The following is a 21,786-nucleotide window of genomic DNA, read 5'->3' as shown; positions in this document are numbered from 1 at the left end:
AAATCTTTAAGTTGCAATCTATTTTCGGTTTTGAAAAAAAAAGTACGTCTGCTTTCATGAACAGTTGAAAAGTGCTTTGATCACATGAGATCTGAAATATTTCTTCAAGTCAGTTTTTAGGTCTCACTACAACTCAAACTTACTTCATTCAAACTGCACCTGAAAGAAATATCTTTACAAGTGCCACAATTAAAAAGTAATTAAATAAATGCCACCAGGAAGAAACCCTATTGTGACTCCAAAGAATGAGAAGAAATGACATTGATTAATGTTTTGGGCATTTTTTTTTGCCTTTGTTTTGCAACAACATGAAGTTTTGGGGAACCTGAGTTTTTAAAGAAATGATCAAAACTTATTTATGGGATGGTAATTTCCAACATGTGCTATCACGCTGGTTCTTGTTTCTTTCATAAGTGTAAATAAAAATATACACTCATTGAGACATATCACACGAGAAAATTATGCACGAATCCCAGCAACCAGTTAGGTCCGACAGAGTGGGCCTTCTCCGGGTCCCGTCAACTAAACAATGTCGTTTGGCGGGACCCAGGGGAAGAGCCTTCTCTGTGACGGCCCCGGCCCTTTGGAACCAACTCCCCCCAGAGATTAGAATTGCCCCCACCCTCCTTGCCTTTCGTAAGCTTCTTAAAACCTACCTCTGCCGTCAGGCATGGGGGAACTGAGATATTCTTTCCCCCTAGGCCTTACAATTTACGCATGGTATGTTTGTATGTATGTTTGGTTTTATAATAAGGTTTTTTTTAGTTGTTTAGTATTGGATTGTTACATGCTGTTTTTTATCACTGTTGTTAGCCGCCCCGAGTCTGCGGAGAGGGGCGGCATACAAATCCAATAAATGAATGAATGAATGAATGAATGAATGAATGAACCGTATTTTTCACTCCATAAGACACTTCCCCTCTCCAAAACAATTGGGTGGAAATGTGTGTGTGTCTTATGGAGCGAATATTTCTGCCAGGCCGCAGCAGTGGGGTCCTTTTACAGTCCTATAACCCCACCTCTTTTGCCTTTGTCATTGCCCGCCTCTTCTGTCTCTTTTCCGCAGTGCAGGAATCAATAGGCAGAGCTGGCACACAAGAGGATGCCTATCTGTGGTCCTCTCAGGCTCCCGCCTCCTGCCTTTAGTACACTGCTGCTCCATATTTGGTGCTCCATATTCACAGTGAGACGGCGCTCCATATTTATAGAGTTTTCAATTTTTTTTGTTTTTGTTTTCCTCCTTTAAACCTAGGTGCATCTTACGGTGTGAAAAATACGGTATTTGGTAAGTTTAAGAGTCTGCGGAGAGGGGCGGCATACAAATCTAATAAATTATTAAATTATTATTATTAATCAAACCATGATATTTTTGGGGGGTTTATTTATTTATTTATTTTTAATTCAACTTCTATGCTGCCCAATCCCTTCTACTTTAACAGCTTTGGGGTTAAAACCAACCAAGAATAAAGTTACCAGGAGGAGGTAGATAAAAGTGAGGCGAAAGAGGAACGCAAACGGCGTGAAGATGTTCCTAGATTTTTTGAGTACAGTGACTGATCGCCATGTTGCACCTGTGATGCCATCTGAGCATAGTACTGTTGTATGATGTCCATGACCTATAAGCAATAGGAAGACAGGGGACCTCATTTGGCAAAATCCTTGCACATAATCAAATAGCCGGGCATCATAAACTGCCCGCATGCTTGCTAAGGAAGCAGGCTGTTAAGAGGAAGAGCATTGCTTGCATTCAGCATAGAAGTCAAAATAGCCACCAGTATATTCGCAGGTAATCCTTGATTTATACCCATTCGTTTAGTGACAGTTCAAAGTGACAACGCACTGAAAGAAGTGAGTTATAACCGGTCATCATTTATAACTGTCAAGAGAATCAATAGGGTCATGTACACATGACCACAATTGAGCCCAAAATTTCTGTTGTTAATGAAACAGTTGTGAACTGAATTTTGCTCCATTTTACAACTGTTCTTGCCATAATTGTTACGTGAATCGCTGCAGTGTTTAGGTCAGTAATGTGGTTGTTAAGGGAATCCGGCTTCCGCGTTGACTTTGCTGGTCAGAAAGTCGCAAAGGGGGAATCACATACCCGGGGACACCATGACCATCATAAATATAAACCAGATTCCAATCATCCAAATTTTGATCATGTAACTGTGGGGGATGTCGCAAAGACCGTAACTGTGAAATACAGTCATGTCACTTTTTTCCCCAGTTATGTTGTAACTTTGAACACAACTGTTATAAGTCAAGAACTGTCTGTAAATGAAATTCGGATGTTTGGCAACCACTATATAGTTACAACAGTTTCAACAATCCAGGGTCATGGGGTTGCTATTTGGCAACCTTCCCTCCCAACGTCTGATCAGCAAAGTCAATGGGGAAAGAACGATTTGCTTAACAAATGCATGATTCACTTAACAACTGCAATACTCACGGTGGCACAGTGGTTAGAGTGCAGTATTGCAGGCTACTTCTGCTGATCACCAGCTGCCAGCAGTTTGGCAGGTCGAATCTCAATAGGCTGAAGGTTGACTCAGCCTTCCATCCTTCCAAGGTGGATAAAATGAGGACGCAGATTGTTGGGGTTAATATATGCTTACTTTCTGTAAACCGCTTAGAGAGGGCTGTAAAGCACTGAGAAGCAGTATATAAGTCTAAATGCTAAATGCTATTCACTTAACAACCATGGCAAAAAAGGTCACAAAATCAGGCACAACTCACTTAACAACCATCTTGCTAGCAATGGATATTCTGGTCCCAACTGTAGTTGTAAGTCGAAGACTACCTTTAACTATCTCTCTGCACAATTTTGTAAAAGCAGTGAACTTTCAAACACAGAAAAAAACTTGCCAATGCTCTTAATTAGTTATATTAGATTAGAATCTTTTGTTTTTCTAGCAGGCCAATCCATTTCATAGAATTATATCGCTTATCAGCCTTACTGAACTCTGTACCTTTGCATTTTGTTCACTTCCAGCTTGCTGGGCCCAGTCCTTAGGAGTCCGACCCTTTTGATCATGGAATCTTAAATCACCTCCCATTTGCAGGATACTGTTGAGAAGTCTCGGGTTACCAGAAAATGCAGCTGCATGGACTGGGGTGCTACCATCGTAACAACGACTGGGATTCATAGGATACAAAGAGAAGGGAGAGATGTTAGGGTATCAACTACAGGAAACAACCAAGTTCAAACGGATCTCATTTTTATTTTATTTATTTATCTGTCAAACAATTATAGGGTGATAATTTGTACATATAAAACATTAGATAAGTAATGATAAAAAGAAGACAAAAGGACAGGGACGGTAGACACAATGGTGCGCTTATGCACGCCCCTTACAGACCTCTTAGAAAGGAGGAGAGATCAACTGTAGATAGTCTAAGGTTAAAGGTTTTGGGGTTAGGAGTAGAAACCACAGAATCAGGTAGTGCAACCCAGGCGTTGATTACTCTGTTGCTGAAGTCGTATTTTTTGCAGTCAAGTTTGGAGTGGTTGACATTTAGTTTAAGTCGATTTCGTGTTTGTGTGTTGTTGTGGTTGAAGGTGAAGTAGTCGTTAACAGGTAGGACATTTTGGTATATGATTTTATGAACTATAATTAAGTCGGAACGGAGACGACGGAGTTGTAAGTTGTCTAAACCAAGAATTTCAAGTCTGGCGGAGTAAGGTATTTTGTTGCTGGAAGAGGAGTGAAGGGCTCTTCTTGTGAAATATTTCTGGACTCTCTCAATTGTGTTGATGTCAGATATGCAATGTGGGTTCCATACAGGCGAGCTGTATTCTAGGATTGGTCTGACAAATGTTTTGTAAGCTCTTGTTAGCAGTTGTGGTGGTGAATGGGCTAAACCAGAGGTCTTCAAACTTGGCAACTTTAAGACTTGTGGACTTCAACTCCCAGAATTCTCCAGCCAGCATAGCTGGCTGGAGAATTCTGGGAGTTGAAGTCCACAAGTCTTAAAGTTGCCAAGTTTGAGGACTCCTGGGCTAAACGTTTACAAGATACTCAGTCATCCAGGTCATAGTGATCCCAAAAGTGCTTTTTTCAAAAGGCAGATGGACTTTCTGGTTTCTCTTTGAAGATGTTGAGCTTCTCATCCAAGAAGCTGCTTCTTCAGCTCTTTAGATGAATGGGCTATTTTACTAAGCCAGTCAAGGCTGATTCAAAAGGAGTTGGTATGACAGTAGTTTGGACTTAGTGGCTTCTTAAGCTAAGATGTCTTTTGTACTGTGAAAATGTGGCATAAACTATGATCTAGATCCGAAGAACAAAATGAGTTTGGGGTTGGGAATGAGAACACATGAATAGCAACTTTTGGGAACAAAAAGTTGGGATTGTGTGTCTAAATCACTAGACTCGTATAATGTAATTTACACCTGGCGGATACTCAATTTGGGAGCCAGTTTAATGTAGTGGTTAAGACTAGACACCAGGAAACCAGTTCTGCCTGAGGTCTAAGGTCAACTGGTGGACTTTGGGCCAGACACTTTTAGCCCTAGGAAGTAGGGTCTTGAAAGTCTTAATATATAGTTAATATATTCATCTGTTAGTTTTCTTTTCTTGTTTGAATTATAGTTGCTTTGTGAGCCAATCCATTAATTGTGTCAATATCTTTGTATCAGTTAGCTCATCAACTGAAAACTATTATTCATTAAAACATTGCTCTTAATGCTGAATGGCAAATGTACCATTCTACAACGTAGACTATCTATCTATCTATCTATCTATCTATCTATCTATCTATCTATCTATCTATCTATCTATCTATCTATCTATCTATCTATCTATCTATCTATCTATCTATCTGTTCCGTCTGGGTGCCCCCAGACTTCAACACCAACTGAAAAAAGCAGCCAGACACGCTATCAACACTATCTAGACAACTATCTATCTATCTATCTATCTATCTATCTATCTATCTATCTATCTATCTATCTATCTATCTATCTATCATCCATCCATCCATCCATCCATTTAATTTATATGCCGCCTAATTCCTTAAGGACTCTGGGCGGCTTACAACAAATAAAAACAATATTTAAAAGAACAATTTAAATAATACATTAGATGTAGTGACAGCAGGGACAAGTCTTCATTCTCATCCTTTTATTTATTTATTTATTTATTTATTACTTAGATTTGTATGCCGCCCCTCTCCGAAGACTCGTTAAATCCTCCTTAAAACACTTTAAGAAAGTGAAAGTGCTGTTGTGTGGACACCTCCAACAGACCTGGTAATTTTTCAGAGTACAAGAAGCACATTTCCCCCCCTAAAAGAGGCTGAAAATTTGGGTGCATCTTAATGTAGCTTTCTTGAAGCTTTTTTCCCAGCCCTAACAAGGTGCTAACAATCCTCCTGGCCTGCAGGATTTTTTCATTGCTACTCCAAAGAAGTTTTTTTTCAGCCCTAAACAGGGGGATAAAATAATGTGCTGAATCTTACCAGACTAAGGACGCTAGTCAGATGAATACCTGGTAGTGGTAAGTAATTTTTTCCCTATTTTCCTCCCCCCAAATTAAGGTGCGTCTTATACTCTGGTACATCTTATACTCTGATAAATACAGTAGTTGGAAAGAGAAAGAGCATATCTCCACAGCAAAGCTACGCCATTTCTAGTCACCATTATCTTGGACTCTAGCTGCAAAGCTGAGAAACATATTGATGTGGTTGGCCCTGGCCCAGCTCCTGCCCCAGGGAATGTGGAGGTGGAGTCAGGGGAAATGTCAACATGTCCTAGGCCTGTTTTGTTGCCAGCAGAGTCAGGAAGTGCAGTTTCCTCGGACTAAGAAGGTGGGGGGTGACTTGGAAGAGGGGGACACAGCCCAGGAAGCCAATCACCATTATCTTCGGTCGATTCGGATGATGTAGTGTTAGACCCACGCAGGCGCAGACTTATGCATCGAAGAGACCAATTGAGGAAATATTACAGGAGATAAGAGAGGCCACCTGTGTTTGGGTGGGGCTCCAGTAACTAGAACTGCTGATATAAATAGCAGCGTGCTAGTTTGGCCGTTGTGGAAGGTTATCTGATCACAGTTCTTCAGGATCGTGCCTCGCTATGTCTGAACTTTGTTTGTGGATTTTTCACGCCTTTGACACCAAAGCAGAGTAAAGAGTGTGTGTGTTTCACTTCGTGGGAAGAAGGAAGGCTGTGACGTTTCTTCACAGCTACTAGCTAAGTACTTAAAGACTGATTAAGGGACTTGTACAGCCGACAAGGTTGTTTTGGGGAAGAGTGCTCTTTGCAATACAACAAGGGTGCTTTGTTTCTTTTGAATTTTGTGATAAAGGACATTGTTTTGAACTTTCAAACGTGTGTGTGTGTCTGAAATTTGTACCCTTGAATTTTTGGGAGGCTCCTACCAGAGAGCCCGGCAGAACACATATCAACGGTGGAATTATTCCTAAAAAAATGAACATCTGAAGATACCTCAAATAATGTATGCATTGGGATGCTTACAATATATTTCTATTCTATGGAATAGAATTGCAGTCAGAAAGGCGGCAAAAGAATAACTAATAGTGAACTAATTTCCCTACGAAATCCGTATCACTCACTGATTAGGATTAGCACCAAAGCGCAGAAACAACTGTACTACGGAAGCATGTCCCAGTAGAGCACCAATGTATAAACCAGTCTGTCCAGCTGTATTGTGGCTGTCAACTTCAACACCTAAGGAAGGAAGCATACACATTGAATAATAGCAAACATGTTTTCTGAATGCATGTTCATTGGAATTGGGCAGCAATAAATTAATCATACTAACGACAGCAATAATATTGTAAAATTACAGGTAGTCCTCAACTTATAACAGTTCATTACATGCCCGTTCCAAGTTAGGGCCCTGAAAAAAATGACTTATGACCATTTTCATGACCATTGCAGCATTCCCAAGGTTATGTGATCAAAATCCAGATGCTTGGCAAAATGACTCACATTTATGATAGTTGCAGTTTCCCAGAATCATGGGACCACTTTTGCAATCTCTTGAGTGACAAGCAATGTCAATTGGAAAACTGGATCACTTTATACCAGTGTTTTTCAACCTGTGTGCCGTGGCACACTAGTGTGCCGCGAGACATGGTCAGGTGTGCCGCGAAGAAGGAAGCTCAGGTTCCGGTCTCGCAACTTTTTGTTGAGAGAGTGAGAGTGAGAGAGAGAGAGAAAGAAAGAAAGAGAGAGAAAAAGCAAGAGTGAGAGAGAAAGAAGGCAAGAGAGAGAGAAAGAGAGAGAAAGAAAGCAAGAGAGAGAGAGAAAAGGAGAGGAAGGGAGAGAGAGAAATGAGCAAAGGGGAGGAAAAAAGAGAAATGAGAAAATGATTGAGACAGAGAATGAGAGGAAAGAGAGAGAAACAAAAGAGAGAGAGAAGTGACTCTTGATTTAAAACATGATAAAAAGCACCCAAAGAATAAGAGTGAAAAAACCCCAGCCCTCACCTGTTTTTGGAAATGGTTCAAGAGTGTGTATACACACACACACACATACACACACACACACACACACACAAGGGTGGGGAGGAGACAGGGATGGAAAAAGAGAGGAGAGTGTCTTAGGGTGTTATTTTGTGTCATTTTGGTTGGTGGTGTGCTCCAGGATTTTGTAAATGTAAAAAATGTGCCCCGGCTCAAAAAAGGTTGAAAATCACTGCTTTATACAACTATATTACTAACTGAACACCTGCAGTGATTCACTTAACAACTGTGGCAGGGTAGGACATAAAATGGGGCAAAACTCACTTAACAAATGTTTTGCTTAGCAACAGAAATTCTATACGTTTCTAAATGAGTGGATTCAACCAAAATCTCCTATCCCATATTAGAAATCCTGCATATAATAACAGCGGCAAGGATTGTATTCGCACAGAAATGGAAAAACCCACAGCTACCCAAAGACAAAGAGATTATCAAAAAAAAAAAAAGAGTGCACGGAGATGGACAGACTGACCATGGAATTAAACAATCAAAAAGATTCGGACTGCTATGCAATCTGGATGAAATGGTATTTATGGACTAAAAAAGGAAACTCAAAATAAACACCCAAATAAATCATCAAGATGTTCAAGGACAATTAAAAGACAATGTAGATAAAAATTTATATATAAGATGCTGATTCACCTGTAAATAAGATTATGTATTGTTTTTAAACTGAAAAAAATCAATAAACATATTTTTTTAAAAAGAAATATGGAATAGAAATACAATAATACCTCGTCTTACGAACCTAATTGGTTCCGGGGGGAGGTTCGTAAGACAAAAAGTTCGTAAGACGAAACATTGTTTCCCATAGGAAACAATGTAAGATCAATGAATCCGTGCAACGGAAAAAAAAACACCGCAAAAAAACGCCGCCGCCCGGCTTTCACCTTTTGAAACAGCCAAGGGGGCTTCTCAGCGTCCTTCTGAACCCGAACGCCAAACCCAAACTTCCGGGTTCGGCGTTTGGGAGGACGCTGAGAAGCCCCCCAGCTGTTTTAAAAGATGACAGCCGGGCGGCGGGGCTTCTCAGCAGCCTCCCGAACCTGAACTTTTGCCAAACTTCCGGGTTCGGCATTCGGGAGGCCGCCAAGAAGCCCCGCCGCCTGGCTGTCACCTTTTAAAACAGCCGGGGGCTTCTCGGCGGCCTCCCGAACGCTGAACCCGGAAGCTCGGGTTTGGCGTTCGGGTTCAAGAGGACGCTGAGAAGCTCCCCGGCTGTTTCAAAAAGCGACAGCCGGGTGGCGGGGCTTCTTGGCGGTGGCGGGTTTGTAAGAAGGAAAAAGTTCGTAAGAAGAGGCAAAAAAATTCGGAACCCCGGGTTCGTATCTTGGGTTGTTCGTAAGACAAGGGGTTCGTATCATGAGGTACCACTGTATCCTCTATTTTCATCACATGAACGATGCTTAGGTAGCCTTGTTACTCTTACAAAACAGCAGCTATTGAAGCAATGCAACCCAAACAACAAACATGCTTTACCTCTCTTTAGTAATGTCTTGGCCTTATCGCTCTTGCCCTCAGCAGCATGCCTCAGTAACTGCCCCTCCAGAGATTCAGTTTCACTAAAGTAGCCTAGGCTCACAGGACAGTTTGGCGAGAGCACTGGCACCTTTGGCATCACACTAAAAGAAGCATCAGAACATGGTTTAAGTAATATCATAAAACAAAGCACTGCTTTAAATTAAACACAACAATTTTTAAAAAATCACATATTGTAAGAAAACATTGATGTACGTCTGTGTGGATATAAAACATAAGATGTTTTATATCATAGAGGTGTGGATCAGGGGGGTGGGTTCCACTTACCTTCGCCAATCGGTTCTCATCACAATATTTCACATGCAAATGGCGCTTCGTTCTCACATCTCCTCATGCAATTTTGCTTCTGTGCATGCGGATTTTCCAGTCTAACTTCATGCTCAAGGCCCAAAGGTGGTTTTCCCCCCAAAAGTACTCAAGCAGAAGACTAATCTCTTCTTAAAACCCTACTTTATTCATATATACTGCTAAAAAAAAAATAAAGGGAACACTTAAACAACACAATATAACTCCAAGTAAATCAAATTTCTGTGAAATCAAAATGTCCACTTAGAAAGCAACACTGATTGACAATAAATTTCACATGTTGTCAGCACATTCAACTTTGTACAGAACAAAGTATTCAATGAGAATGTTTCATTCATTCAGATCTGGGATGTGTTCTTTGAATGTTCCCTTTATTTTTTTGAGCAGTATATATTTCATAGTAGAAGTTTCTCCGTGATCTCCAATCAGTGAATTTTGAAAACCTCATCAGTAATCCCACTCATATTCATGAATATATTTTACTGAAACCAATGGGATTACTGAGTGAGAATACTCATGAAACTCTACCGTACATTTCCATTTTTATGAAATAAAAACTGCTTTTGGTAAACCCGTTTTTGTGAAGAACTTTGCAACAGCATACTATAAACTGCAATCTGACCTTATAGTGCTACTTTCTAAATGGAGCAGTATGATGCTATGATATTGTATGTCTAATTGTGAACTGCATGTGCTATTGCAGTGATAGTGAACCTATGGCTCATATGCCACAGGTGGCACATGAAGCCATATCTGAGGGAACGCAACATGTTGCCCTATGTCAGCTCTAGCGCACATGTACAGCGGTACCTCTACTTATGAACTTAATTCATTCTGTTACCAGGTTCTTAAGTAGAAAAGTTTGTAAGTAGAAGCAATTTTCCCATAGGAATCAATGTGAAAGCAAATAATGCGTGCAAACGCATTAGGAAAGAACTAAAAGCTTGGAATTTGGGTGGGAGGAGGAGGAAGAAGAGGAGGACAGTTGCTGCCGAAGGAAGGTGAGGGGAATCAAACTTTAAGGCCTAAAAAAAAAGAGGGACTCTGAAGCGGCGAGGAACATGCGTACACCCATACACCCGACGTGAGTCTGCCTCCCATACACTGTGCCAGAGAGAGTAACTCAGGGGGAATGGCAGGAAACTGGCCGGGCCTTCGTGCCGTTCTCAAATTCTCTTGGGAAATTTTTCCTGGCTCAGGTTCTTAAGTAGAAAATGGTTCTTAAGAAGAGGCAAAAAATCTTGAACACCTGGTTCTTATCTAGAAAAGTTCTTAAGTAGAGGCGTTCTTAGGTAGAGGTACCACTGTACGTGTTGGCCAGCTAATTTTCTGCCTTCTTTTGGGCTGGTTTTTTTGCCATCCCCAAGGTTCAGGAAATCCTCCTGATGCCTGGCGACAGTGAAAAATGGACCAATAACCCAACTGGAAGTTCATTTCCAAATGAATTCAGACTTTTCTGAACTCTGGGGAGAGCAAAAAACAGTCCAATGGGCCTACCGGAAGTCCGGAGGCTTCAGTGAGATCTGTGCACATGTGCAGGGGAGAAGCATGGTGGATTGTGCACATGCAGAGTGGCAGCACACATGCATAGGGGGGAGGGCATTACATTATGGGTGTGGGCCCATGCTATCTCGCACACATACACACATCCTTTTTGGCACCCAAACAAGAAAAAAAAAAGGTTCGCCATCACTGTGCTATTGTGTAGATGTTCTTTTTGCATTGTTTTCAAGCAAATGTTGATTTTCCCTATCACCATTACAAGGCTGAGATTACATACTCAATCCCACATTACTAATGCAAGCCTACCTGGCTTATCCACCTGGAAATGTTCATAGATTTGGAAAACACTCTCCACATATTCATCTCCCTTTCATTGACTTTTACTTTTCTATTCCCGGAAGAGTTGAGCCCCTGTCTACCTTTAACACTTCTTCATGCTGCAGCATTATAAAGTGATTTACGCTCCCAAATCCAGGCAGTTGTGCAAAATCCTAAAAAACTGAGCACACTAAATCCTGAATTCAGTCAGGATATTTTGTCGAGCAACAAAGCAAAACTGGAGTCAACTCCGTGCACGACAGGAAACAGTAAAAAAAGCAACAGGCGTCAAGTTTTAACTAAAACATTTAAGTGTAAATGAATGCATGAAAAGCCACACTTGATTCAATTGCACCTGAGAAGGAAACAATGCCTTGTTTCTGGAAATTATCCTTGCTTCTTTAAAAGAAACACCTGTCACGTGTCACGTCAAGGAACTCTCCTTGGATGAGGAAAAACACAACGAAGAATTGGGGCGCCAGAAACCCCCCCAAAACCCCAGTTACTTTCTTTTCTTGCTTTTAGGCTCTGAACGTGATTGACAGGCAAAATCGCAGGAGCAAAGGTGGAAAGCGGGGCCTTTTCAACGGCCGCAAAGCGAACCAATCAAAGGGGGCGAAAAACAGACGTGGAGGTGGGGCAAAGCGCGATTGGACAGGAAAAGAAGGGTTTGCCAAGCGCGAAAGCGAAAAAAATGTGTTGGAGATTCCCTTTGAAAACGAGCCCCGTGTATCTACCGGCAGCGAAGACCGATCCATTCCGCCCCTTTAGGGGGGGAGGGGGGGACACATATTTTGATTGTTTACGAATTTAAAAATAGAAAGCGAGCGTGATAAAGAAATGACTTGTAACTTCATCTTTTTGTCCTCTGTAATACAAATCTAATAAATAAATAAATAAATAAATAAATAAAATTTTATTTTAGAAATACAGTATTCTCTCTTCTATATCCCATATATCTTCTCTTCTATCCCTATATATTTCTTCTATTCTCTCATTGATTATTTTATCCTATACTCTTATATTCTTTTTCTAATTCTATTTCCTCGAAGGTGTCCTCTCTTACCTTCATTGTGTATTATTATGTATTGGACAAAATAAATAAAATAAATTTAAAAATGCTTTTATCGCTCTGCGTGTTTTTGTTATCATAAAAGTACATAATAAAACGTTTTATTTTTCGAGTTTAAACTCATGCTCGTTCATGCTCAGGTATCCGAATGCACCAGAAGCAACATTTTCTATGGTTTTAGGTCAAATACACAATACTGGATGTACAAAAACGAGAGCTGATAACAGAAACAAGAACCCTTACAACCACGCCCAAAAAATGAGGAGAAAAAGGGCCTTCATAAGAAATACTGCTCAGAGTCCTCAAGGAATTGGGTGGCATGCAAATTGAATGAATGAATGAGTGAATAAATGAATGAATGAATGAATGAATGAATGAATAAATAAATAAATAAATAAATTGTCCTCATTTATTAACACTTTCCTCTCTCCAGTTTTATGTCATTTTATCCCAGTGTTAACCTCCCAAGCCCTTTCTGGGTTATTATGGTATATTTATTAACATATACAATTTAAAATTAATACCTTTGCTGCCACTATTGCTTCTCATGATTATTTCACAGGATTGTGGTATCATGTTTTCCCATGCAAGCTGGAAAATTATTTTGATTCCACAGACCCCTGAGTGAGTGAGTCTTGAGGACTCCCTGGGCCTTTGGGCCACATTTTGAGCAAAACCTTTATGCTCCGATATTTTGTAAGGAAAATCCTGCCTCAAATGATTTGGCATATATTTATGGAATTTCTAACTCCGCAGAAGACCTTTTGCTGTGAAATCCAAATTTCACAAGTGGGTGAGTGGGTGGGGAACGGATTATAAGGGGAAAACTTACGTAGCTTATTAAATGAAGTTGTAAGGCAATTAACATCTTGAACTAGGCTGCTTTGAGGATTATTTGATTGAAGTCTTTTAACTGCAGTGTAACAAAGTAGCAACTCTAAATAAAAACAGTTTCCCTAACACCTGGTGGGTTGCTTCTTTGCTTGTGCTGGTGGGTTTGCCACCGGAGAGATCTTGGTAATGACACAATCCCCAAATTATGTTTATATTTCTTTAAAAAAATAGGTCTGTTTCTAAGGCTGTTAATAGGAGCCAGAGCTTTTAGGACAATTACTCTGGACATCTGACTCCCCAAAAGACAATCTTCTTTATTAACTAGCCTTAAAGTTTTGAAGAACAACTCTATTTTTTCCCAATGTCTAGAAAAGCTTATTCTTTCAGCTGGGATGTTTATCCTCCTCACAAACTAGCCTTAGATCTAGGTAGACCAAGGTGGTTCTAAAGGGCAGATGACAGTTGGACCAACTGCTCATTAGTATTCATCTCTTCCTGGCCCAAGTTATGGTTCATCCAGTTTGTTATTGTGCTATTGTGTATTTCTTAAAGGAAAGCAATTTCTACAAAAGCTTCAGCTTACAAAATCCTATTCTAAATATTACAAAACTCTGTAAATCACTGTATTTACAATATGGAAATTTAAACTTGCAATTTCAGTTGATGAATACTCAATAATAAGTTTCATCCTTGTGAAGCACCATGTCCCTCCGTCATGGCTATAATAAAGATATTTGATTTGACCTTTTCTATCCTCCTTAATACTTGGGTAAAGTTTTTAAACCTATTATTTAATCTCTTCGTCTACTTTCTATTCTTTTTGTTCCCAAAACACATATTGTTCGTTTTCTGCCATTTCTGGTCTGATCTGCCATCTTCTTTTCCGTCTCCTCTATCCTATTTCCCTAGCTTCTTTTCAGGTAAGTCTTTGATTATATACTGTAACTGCACCATAAACCATGATGGGGGTGGGCATGTTAATGGTAGATATTCTGGCCAGGTGCTGTTCCTACTACGATATGAGAAATAATTTGATGCAAAATTTGTGACCCATAAAACAAGCAACAAATAAATAGAAAAATGAATTCAAGTAGTAAATTCAAACCTTTGTTGGAGGTAAGTATTTCCGGGGAGATAATTTGAAATCATTGCGACTCAGGATATCCAAGAATGGGTAAAATATTTATGTAGGAATACTGTCTTCTGTTAAGAGAACTATCTTGCTGCCTCTCACCATCATTGCCAAGAAACACTGCAACGATCTCTGGAGAATGGAGAATACTTGATAAGAGAACACTCTGCTTAGTAGAATACCTTTGTGATGAAATATCACTCCCATTATAATATATATTTTGAAGATGCATAAGACAAGATGGATAAGCAGGAAATGTACAATAAAAAGATTATGAGTTGCACCCATATCATTTAGTATGTTTGGACATGGCATATTATGCACCTGAATAAAACATAATTTATCTAATAATCTCAGGTACCTCTGAAACAGCTATCCATTTGAAAAGGAAAATGAGATAAAATAAACAAATAATGTGGGAGTTTGTATATTGAATTTTGTTGCCAGTTTCAATCTTATAATGACCCACTAAATAATACCTCATAGCATTGCATAGTGATAATTATTATTATACTATATGAACTATTAGGCAATGTTTAATATATTTCTGAGCAGCTTTTAAGATAAACCCAAGCCATAAAAAGCCATTTTTTTAGAGCCGGGGTGGTGCAGCAGGTAGAGTGTTGTACTGCAGGCCACTGAAGCTGACTGTAGATTTGTAGGTCAGCGGTTCAAATCTCATCACCGGCTCAGGGTTGACTCAGCTTTCCATCCTTCCGAGGTGGGTAAAATGAGGACCCGGATTGTGGGGGCAATATGTTGGCTCTGTTAAAAAATGCTATTGCTAACACGTTGTAAGCCACCCTGAGTTTAAGGATAAATAATAAATAATAAATAATAAATAATAAATAATAAATAATAAATAATAAATAATAAATAATAAATAATAAATAATAAATAATAAATAATAAATAATAAATAATAAATAATAAATAATAAATAATAAATAATAAATAATAAATAATAAATAATAAATAATAAATAATAAATAATAAATAATAAATAATAAATAATAAATAATAAATAATAAATAATAAATAATAAATTTATATTAAATAAGTATACAGTATAACAAAAAGCATTGGATAAATAACTTACTAAAAAGTGTGACTACTTCTTCCTATCCCTTTTCAAGTTTAAGGTAATTCTTCAGAAATCCTGGATGCCCCATCTGTCAGGAATGCTGTAGTACTGGTTGTCCTCGACTTACAACCATTTGTATAATAACTAATCAAAGTCACACCACCACTAAAAATGGTGAATTATGACTGTTTTTCATACTTATGGTCAATGCAGCATGTGGTCATGGGATTAAAATTCAGATGCTTGGCAACTGGTGTGCCTTGGTGGTTTATTTATTAAATGTATGTGCCTCCTATCTTGCCACAGGGATTCTCTAGGTGGCTTACAATAATAAAAAGGAAGAAAAACAAAAGGTTTGTAAATGGAACAGAAGTAAAATAATAGAACAGTAAAATAAACTATGACAAAAAAGCACAAGGAGAATATATAATAGATCAATATGATGAGTAAAAAGATGGATGGGTGTTGTGGTTGGCTCAGGCCCAGCTCCTGCCCCAAGGAATGTGGAGGTGGATGCAGGGGAAACATCAACATGTCATAGGCCTGTTTTATTGCTGCCAGAGTCAGGTAGTGCAGTTTCCTCGGATGATGAAGAAGGTGGGGGTGACTTGGAAGAGGGGGGCTTGGCACACAGCCCAGGAAGCCAATCTCCATTATCTTTGGTTGATTCGGATGAGGAAGTGTTAGACCCACGCATGCGCAGAATTATGCATAGAAGAGACCAATTGAAGAAATATTACAGGAGATAAGAGAGGCCACCTGTGTTTGAGTGGGGCTCCAGTAATTAGAGCTGCCGATATAAATAGCAGCGTGCTGGCTTGGCCATTGTGGAAGATTATCTGATCGTTGTTTCTTCAGGACCGTGCCTTGCTGTTTCCAGACTTTGTTTGTTGATTTTTCATGACTTTGAAACCAAAGCAGAGCAAAGTGTGTGTGTTCTAAGTTGCTTATCTCCTTGTTTAGTTTCCACCCATTGCTTCTTGTTCTACCCTCAGGTGCTTTAGAGATTAGTTTGACTCTCTCTTCTTTGTGGCAACCCCTGAGATCTTGGAACACTACTATCATGTCTCCTCTATTCCTTCTTTTCATTAAACTAGACATACGCAGTTCCTACAACTGTTCTTCATATGTTTTAGCCTCCAGTCACCTAATCATCTTTGTTGTTCTTCTCTGCACTCTTTCTAGAGTCTCAACATCATTTTCGCACCAAGCCATCAAAACTGAATGCAGTATTCTAAGTGTGGCCTTACCAAGGCCTTATAAAGTGATATTAGCACTTCTCATGATCTTGATTCTATCCCTCTGTTAATGTTAGACAGAGCCTAGAATTGTGTTGGCTTTTTTGGCAGCTGCTGCACACTGCTAGGACATATTTCAATGGTTGTCCAGTAGGACTCCAAAATTTCTCTCACAGTTATTACTGTTGAGCAAAGTACCACATATGCTATATGTGTTCATTTTGTTTTTCTTGCCTAAATGTAGAACCTTACTTTCTTCACCATTGAATTTCATTTTGTTAGATAGCGTCTGCCAAGATCCTTCTGTATCTGGAGCCTATCTTCTGGAATGTTAGCTATTCCTGTCATCTGCAATTTTGATGAGTTACCCATCTATCCCCTCTTCCAAGTCACTGATGAAATTGTTGAAGAGTACTGGACCTAAAACAGAGTCTTGTGGTACTCTATGGCATACTTCCCTCTATGTAAATGCAGTTCCATTGAGCACTACATATTGAGTGCGGTTGGTCAGCCAGTTTCAAATCAATCTGGTGGTGTTGCTGTCTAACCCACATTTTTCTACTTTATCTGGTAGTAGGTTATGGTCTGCTTTATCAAATGCCTTCCTGAAATCCAAGTCAATTATATTGACAGCATTCCTTTGGTCTAATAATTTTGTCACTTTGTCAAAGAATGCAATAAGAGTAGTCTGGCGTGATCTGTTTTGACAAGCCTATGTTGGCTTTTGATTATTGTTTTGTTTTCTTCTAGGTGTTTGCTGATTCATTGCTTGATTATCTTTTCAAGAATCTTCCCTGGTATTGAGGTCAGGCTGATAGGTCTGTAGTGTCCTGGATCTATTCCCCCCCCCCTTTTTTTGAAGATGGCAGCTACATCAGCTCTTTTCCAGTCTTCTGGCAGTTCACCTGTGTTCCAGGATCATTGAAAGATATAGTTCAGTGGTTCTGAGATCTCATCTGCTAGTTCCTTTAGAACCTTGGGGTGTAATCTATCCTGTCCTGGTGATTTGAACTCATCTAGGGTAAACAGAGTTCACTTACCATTATTTTTTTCTTCTTTTTAGGCTTTTTAATGTTAAATTGTTATTTTAGATTTTAATTATTAGATTTGTTACCATGTATTGTTTTTATCACTGTTGTGAGCAGCCCCGAGTCTGCGGAGAGGGGCGGCATACAAATCTAATAAATAATAATAATAATAATAATAATAATAATAATAATATGGTAATGCTGTTATGTTATTGGATGAAAATCAAATAATTTCTAGCAAATATTATATGATGCAACAAGGAATATGGATCTGAAATTTAATATATCCTAGACCCAGGCTTGTATGGAAAAAAGTAGAATGATTGTGAGTTAAATTTTGTTTAGATTTATTATGTCAGAAGAGTTTTACCCAATGGATTGTGAATAATAATAATAATAATAATAATAATAATAATAATAATAATTTATTAGATTTCTATGCCGCCCCTCTCCGAAGACTCGGGGCGGCTCACAACAACGATAAAAACAATATTATAATGGCACAAATCTAATATTAAAAAACTAAAAACCCTATCATAATTAAAAACCAAACAGCGCACACATACCAAACATAAATTATAATAAGCCTGGGGGAAAGATGTCTCAAATCCCCCATGCCTGGCGGTATAGGTGGGTCTTAAGTAGTTTACAGAAGACAAAGAGGGTGGGAGCAGTTCTAATCTCCGGGGGGAGTTGATTCCAGAGGGCCGGGGCCGCCCTATCTTGCAGTGTGCCTTGAACGGGTCGCCCATGGGGCCGAACAGGAATTTTTTGTGGTCTCTGCGTTTTAGCGGCGACCGTTTTTCCGCCTATTTCACACTGGGGAGTGAGGATGGCCTGGTTAGGGGATGTAGCGCATTTAGTCACGATTTGCTAATTGGCTTCCCTTTGGTCACTGGGGTTGGCAGGTTAGGAGTGGAAATTGGGCGGTGGTAGCAACTGCGTGTTCTCCTTTGGGCATCTCTAAAGATGATGGGCAGCCTGTCGCTAGGAGCCCATGGTGTCAGCACCGGCCTGGGCGATTGGAGAGGGGCTGCCTTGGGACTCACCTATCCCAATAACTGGAAGGGGATGGGACGGTGAGCCCTCCCACATGCCTGGGCATGGCCAGGATCCAGGTGAAGGCGTGGTACCTTCACCTTGTTCATCAAGGAGCTACGCCCAGGAAGTTTATTTGTGAACTATTTCCGCCCCAAAAATTTTAATTGCCTCTGTAGGTCCTGGTTATTTGACGATAATCATTTAAAGTTCATTTAACTCCTCCGGGTCCCGTCAACTAAACAATGTCACTTGGCGGGACCCAGGGGAGGAGCCTTCTCTGTGGTGGCTCTGACCCTCTGGAATCAGCTCCCTCCAGAGATTAGAACTGCCCCCACCTTCCTTGCCTTTTGTAAACTCATTAAAACCCACCTCTGCCGTCAAGCGTGGGGGAACTGAAACATCTCCCCCTGCCTATGTAGTTATTTTTGTATGATATGACTGTATGTATGTTTTTATATATTGGGGTTTCTTGTTTTTTAAACTTTTTAAATGTATTAATAATAATTAATTAATAATTTATTGGATTTGTATGCCGCCCCTCTCCGCAGACTCGGGGCGGCTAACAACAATAATAAACACAACATGTACAATCCAATAATAAAAAAACAACTAAAAACCCCTATTATAAAACCAAACATACATACACACAAACATACCATGCATAACTTGTAATGGCCTAGGGGGAAGAGCTATCTCAACTCCCCCATGCCTGGCGGTATAAATTAATCTTGAGTAGTTTACGAAAGACAGGGAGGGTAGGGGCAGTTCTAATCTCCGGGGGCAGTTGGTTCCAGAGGGCCGGGGCCGCCACAGAGAAGGCTCTTCCCCTGGGGCCCGCCAAGCGACGTTGTTTAGTCGACAGGACCCGGAGAAGGCCAACTTTGTGGGACCTTATCGGTCGCTGGGATTCGTGCAGTAGCAGGCGGTTCCGGAGGTAATCTGGTCCATTGCCATGTAGGGCTTTAAAGGTCATGACCAACACTTTGAATTGTGACCGGAAACTGATCGGCAGCCAATGCAGGCCACAGAGTGTTAAAGAACCGTGGGCGAATCTTGGAAGCCCCACGATGGCTCTCGCGGCTGCGTTCTGCACGATCTGAAGATTCCGAACACTCTTCAGAGGTAGCCCCATGTAGAGAGCGTTGCAGTAATCGAACCTCGAGGTGATGAGGGCATGAGTGACTGAGCAACGACTCCCTGTCCAAATAGGGCCGCAACTGGTGCACCAGGCGAACCTGGGCAAACGCCCTCCTCCCCACAGCCGAAAGATGATGTTCCAATGTCAGCTGTGGATCGAGGAGGATGCCCAAGTTGTGAACCCTCTCTTAGGGGGTCAGTAGTTCCCCCCCCCAGGGTAATGGACGGACAGATGGAATTGTCCTTGGGAGGCAAGACCCACAGCTACTCTGTCTTGTCTGTTATTTTAGATTCTAACTATTAGATTTGTTATTATATATTGTTTTTATCATTGCTGTAAGCCGCCCCCGAGTCTACAGAGAGGGGCAGCATACAAATCTAATAAATAATAATAATAATAATAATAATAATAATAATAATAATAATAATAAAGTGACCCATTTTAAATCCAACTCTTGGTGTCCGTGTTCTTATTCTGCCTCCGGTGCAATTTATAAAACTTCAAAAGGACACAAGGAGAAAAAAAAATGAATGGCTTAACATCTTCTATAGGGGGTGAGAGCTTTTATTTTTAATATGATTGCGTTTGACATGTTTATTGTTGTATTTATTTTCTTTGGCTGAGCACTTCCCAGAGTCACCCCGTGCATCCATTAATAAGAACAATGGGTCCTCTTTGACCCAACAAGGCAGAAAGATGGATAGTTTGTTAGCATGTGCTGTACTTTCTGCATCTCTCACATTTTCTGCAATCCTCCAATTGGATATTTTGGTTATACTCTTGGAAAGCTGGTCTGGGAAGTTCTGTTATCAGTCTGGCCTCCCCATCACCTTAGATACCTTCCTTAGTTATTGAGGAGCTTCAGTTTCCACCTGGTATTACAAAATTTGCATATCATTTCGGGTGACCATTTCATCCCTACCAGTCTCTCCCTTGATGAACCTGTTTGTTTCTCAGCCTGTGGACAAATGTTTTGAAATTAGATTTCCATATGTAAAATAGAAATAGGAATAGGAATAATAGTAGAGAATAGAATAGAATAGAAAAATAGAATAGAATATTCTTGATTGGTCAAGTGTGAATTTGATGCATAAGGGTACATATGAACAAAGTAATATAATGTTTATTATATTATTATAATTATATTATAATTATATAATTATAAAAGTAATGTTTAATTACTTAAAGAGTAGTAGATCCTTGGAACAAACTTCCAGCAGACGTGGTTGGTAAATCCACAGTCACTGAATTTAAACATGCCTGGGATAAACATATATCCATCCTAAGATAAAATACAGGAAATAGTATAAGGGCAGACTAGATGGACCATGAGGTCTTTTTCTGCCATCAGTCTTCTATGTTTCTATGTTTCTAATTACTTGGATGCTGCCAACTGAATTCACTGGCCGATAGTTTACCTAAGTTAATTCAATATTTTAGATTCATACAGCACCCTTATTTGGCTTTATATTTGAACGTCAGCAGGAAGCCGTGTCTCTCTAATGATTTATCATTGACTTTCAGCTCTGCAGTCTCCACAGATTATGCACCCCACTCTAGTTTTAAAGCTTTCAAAAGTTGCATCTTCATCAGACGTCTCACGTCTAGTTTCTCTACTCTCAAAAATCTTGCAATTAAACTGGTTATTTATTCATTCATTCATTCATTCATTCATTCATTCATTCATTCATTCATTCATTCATTCATTCATACAATTATAGAGTCGTAATTTGTACAAATAAAACATTAGATAAGTAATGATAAAAACTAACAAAAGAAGACAATAGGACAGGGATGGTAGGCACAGTGGTGCGCTTATGCACGCCCCTTACAGACCTCTTAGAAAGTGGGAGAGGTCAATTGTAGATAGTCTAAGGCTAAAGGTTTTGGGATTGATAGTAGAAATCACAGAATCAGGTAGTGCATTCCAGGCGTTGATTACTCTGTTGCTGAAGTCATATTTTTTGCAGTCAAGTTTGGAGTGGTTGACATTTAGTTTAAATCGATTTCATGCTTGTGTGTTGTTGTGGTTGAAGGTGAAGTATAGTCGTTAACAGGTAGGA

The 21,786-nt window shown here is 39.7% G+C and overlaps 1 protein-coding gene across 3 annotated transcripts in view; it reads right to left on the bottom strand.

The window, feature by feature from the left end:
- The window catches only part of LOC139160225 (inactive serine/threonine-protein kinase TEX14-like), a 43,312-nt gene extending 30,168 nt beyond the window's left edge, over positions 1 to 13,144 (bottom strand). The window contains exons 1-5 of one of the 3 annotated variants that reach the window (XM_070737886.1): positions 13,062 to 13,144; positions 8,971 to 9,113; positions 6,577 to 6,691; positions 2,973 to 3,138; positions 1,474 to 1,616 (exon numbers count right to left, since the gene is read on the bottom strand). In XM_070737886.1, coding sequence (XP_070593987.1) covers positions 1,474 to 1,616; positions 2,973 to 3,138; positions 6,577 to 6,691; positions 8,971 to 9,109 — 563 coding nt within the window. In that variant the 5' untranslated portion in view covers positions 9,110 to 9,113; positions 13,062 to 13,144. The other 2 variants (XM_070737885.1, XM_070737884.1) reach the window with 2 other exon arrangements.
- Positions 13,145 to 21,786: the final 8,642 nt, after the last annotated feature.

This window comes from Erythrolamprus reginae, chromosome 2 (genome assembly GCF_031021105.1).
Source record: "Erythrolamprus reginae isolate rEryReg1 chromosome 2, rEryReg1.hap1, whole genome shotgun sequence".
NCBI classification, from domain to species: Eukaryota; Metazoa; Chordata; class Lepidosauria; order Squamata; family Dipsadidae; genus Erythrolamprus; species Erythrolamprus reginae.
Note: the sequence above shows the minus strand (reverse complement) of the source record. Positions and strands in the feature narration are given on the sequence as shown.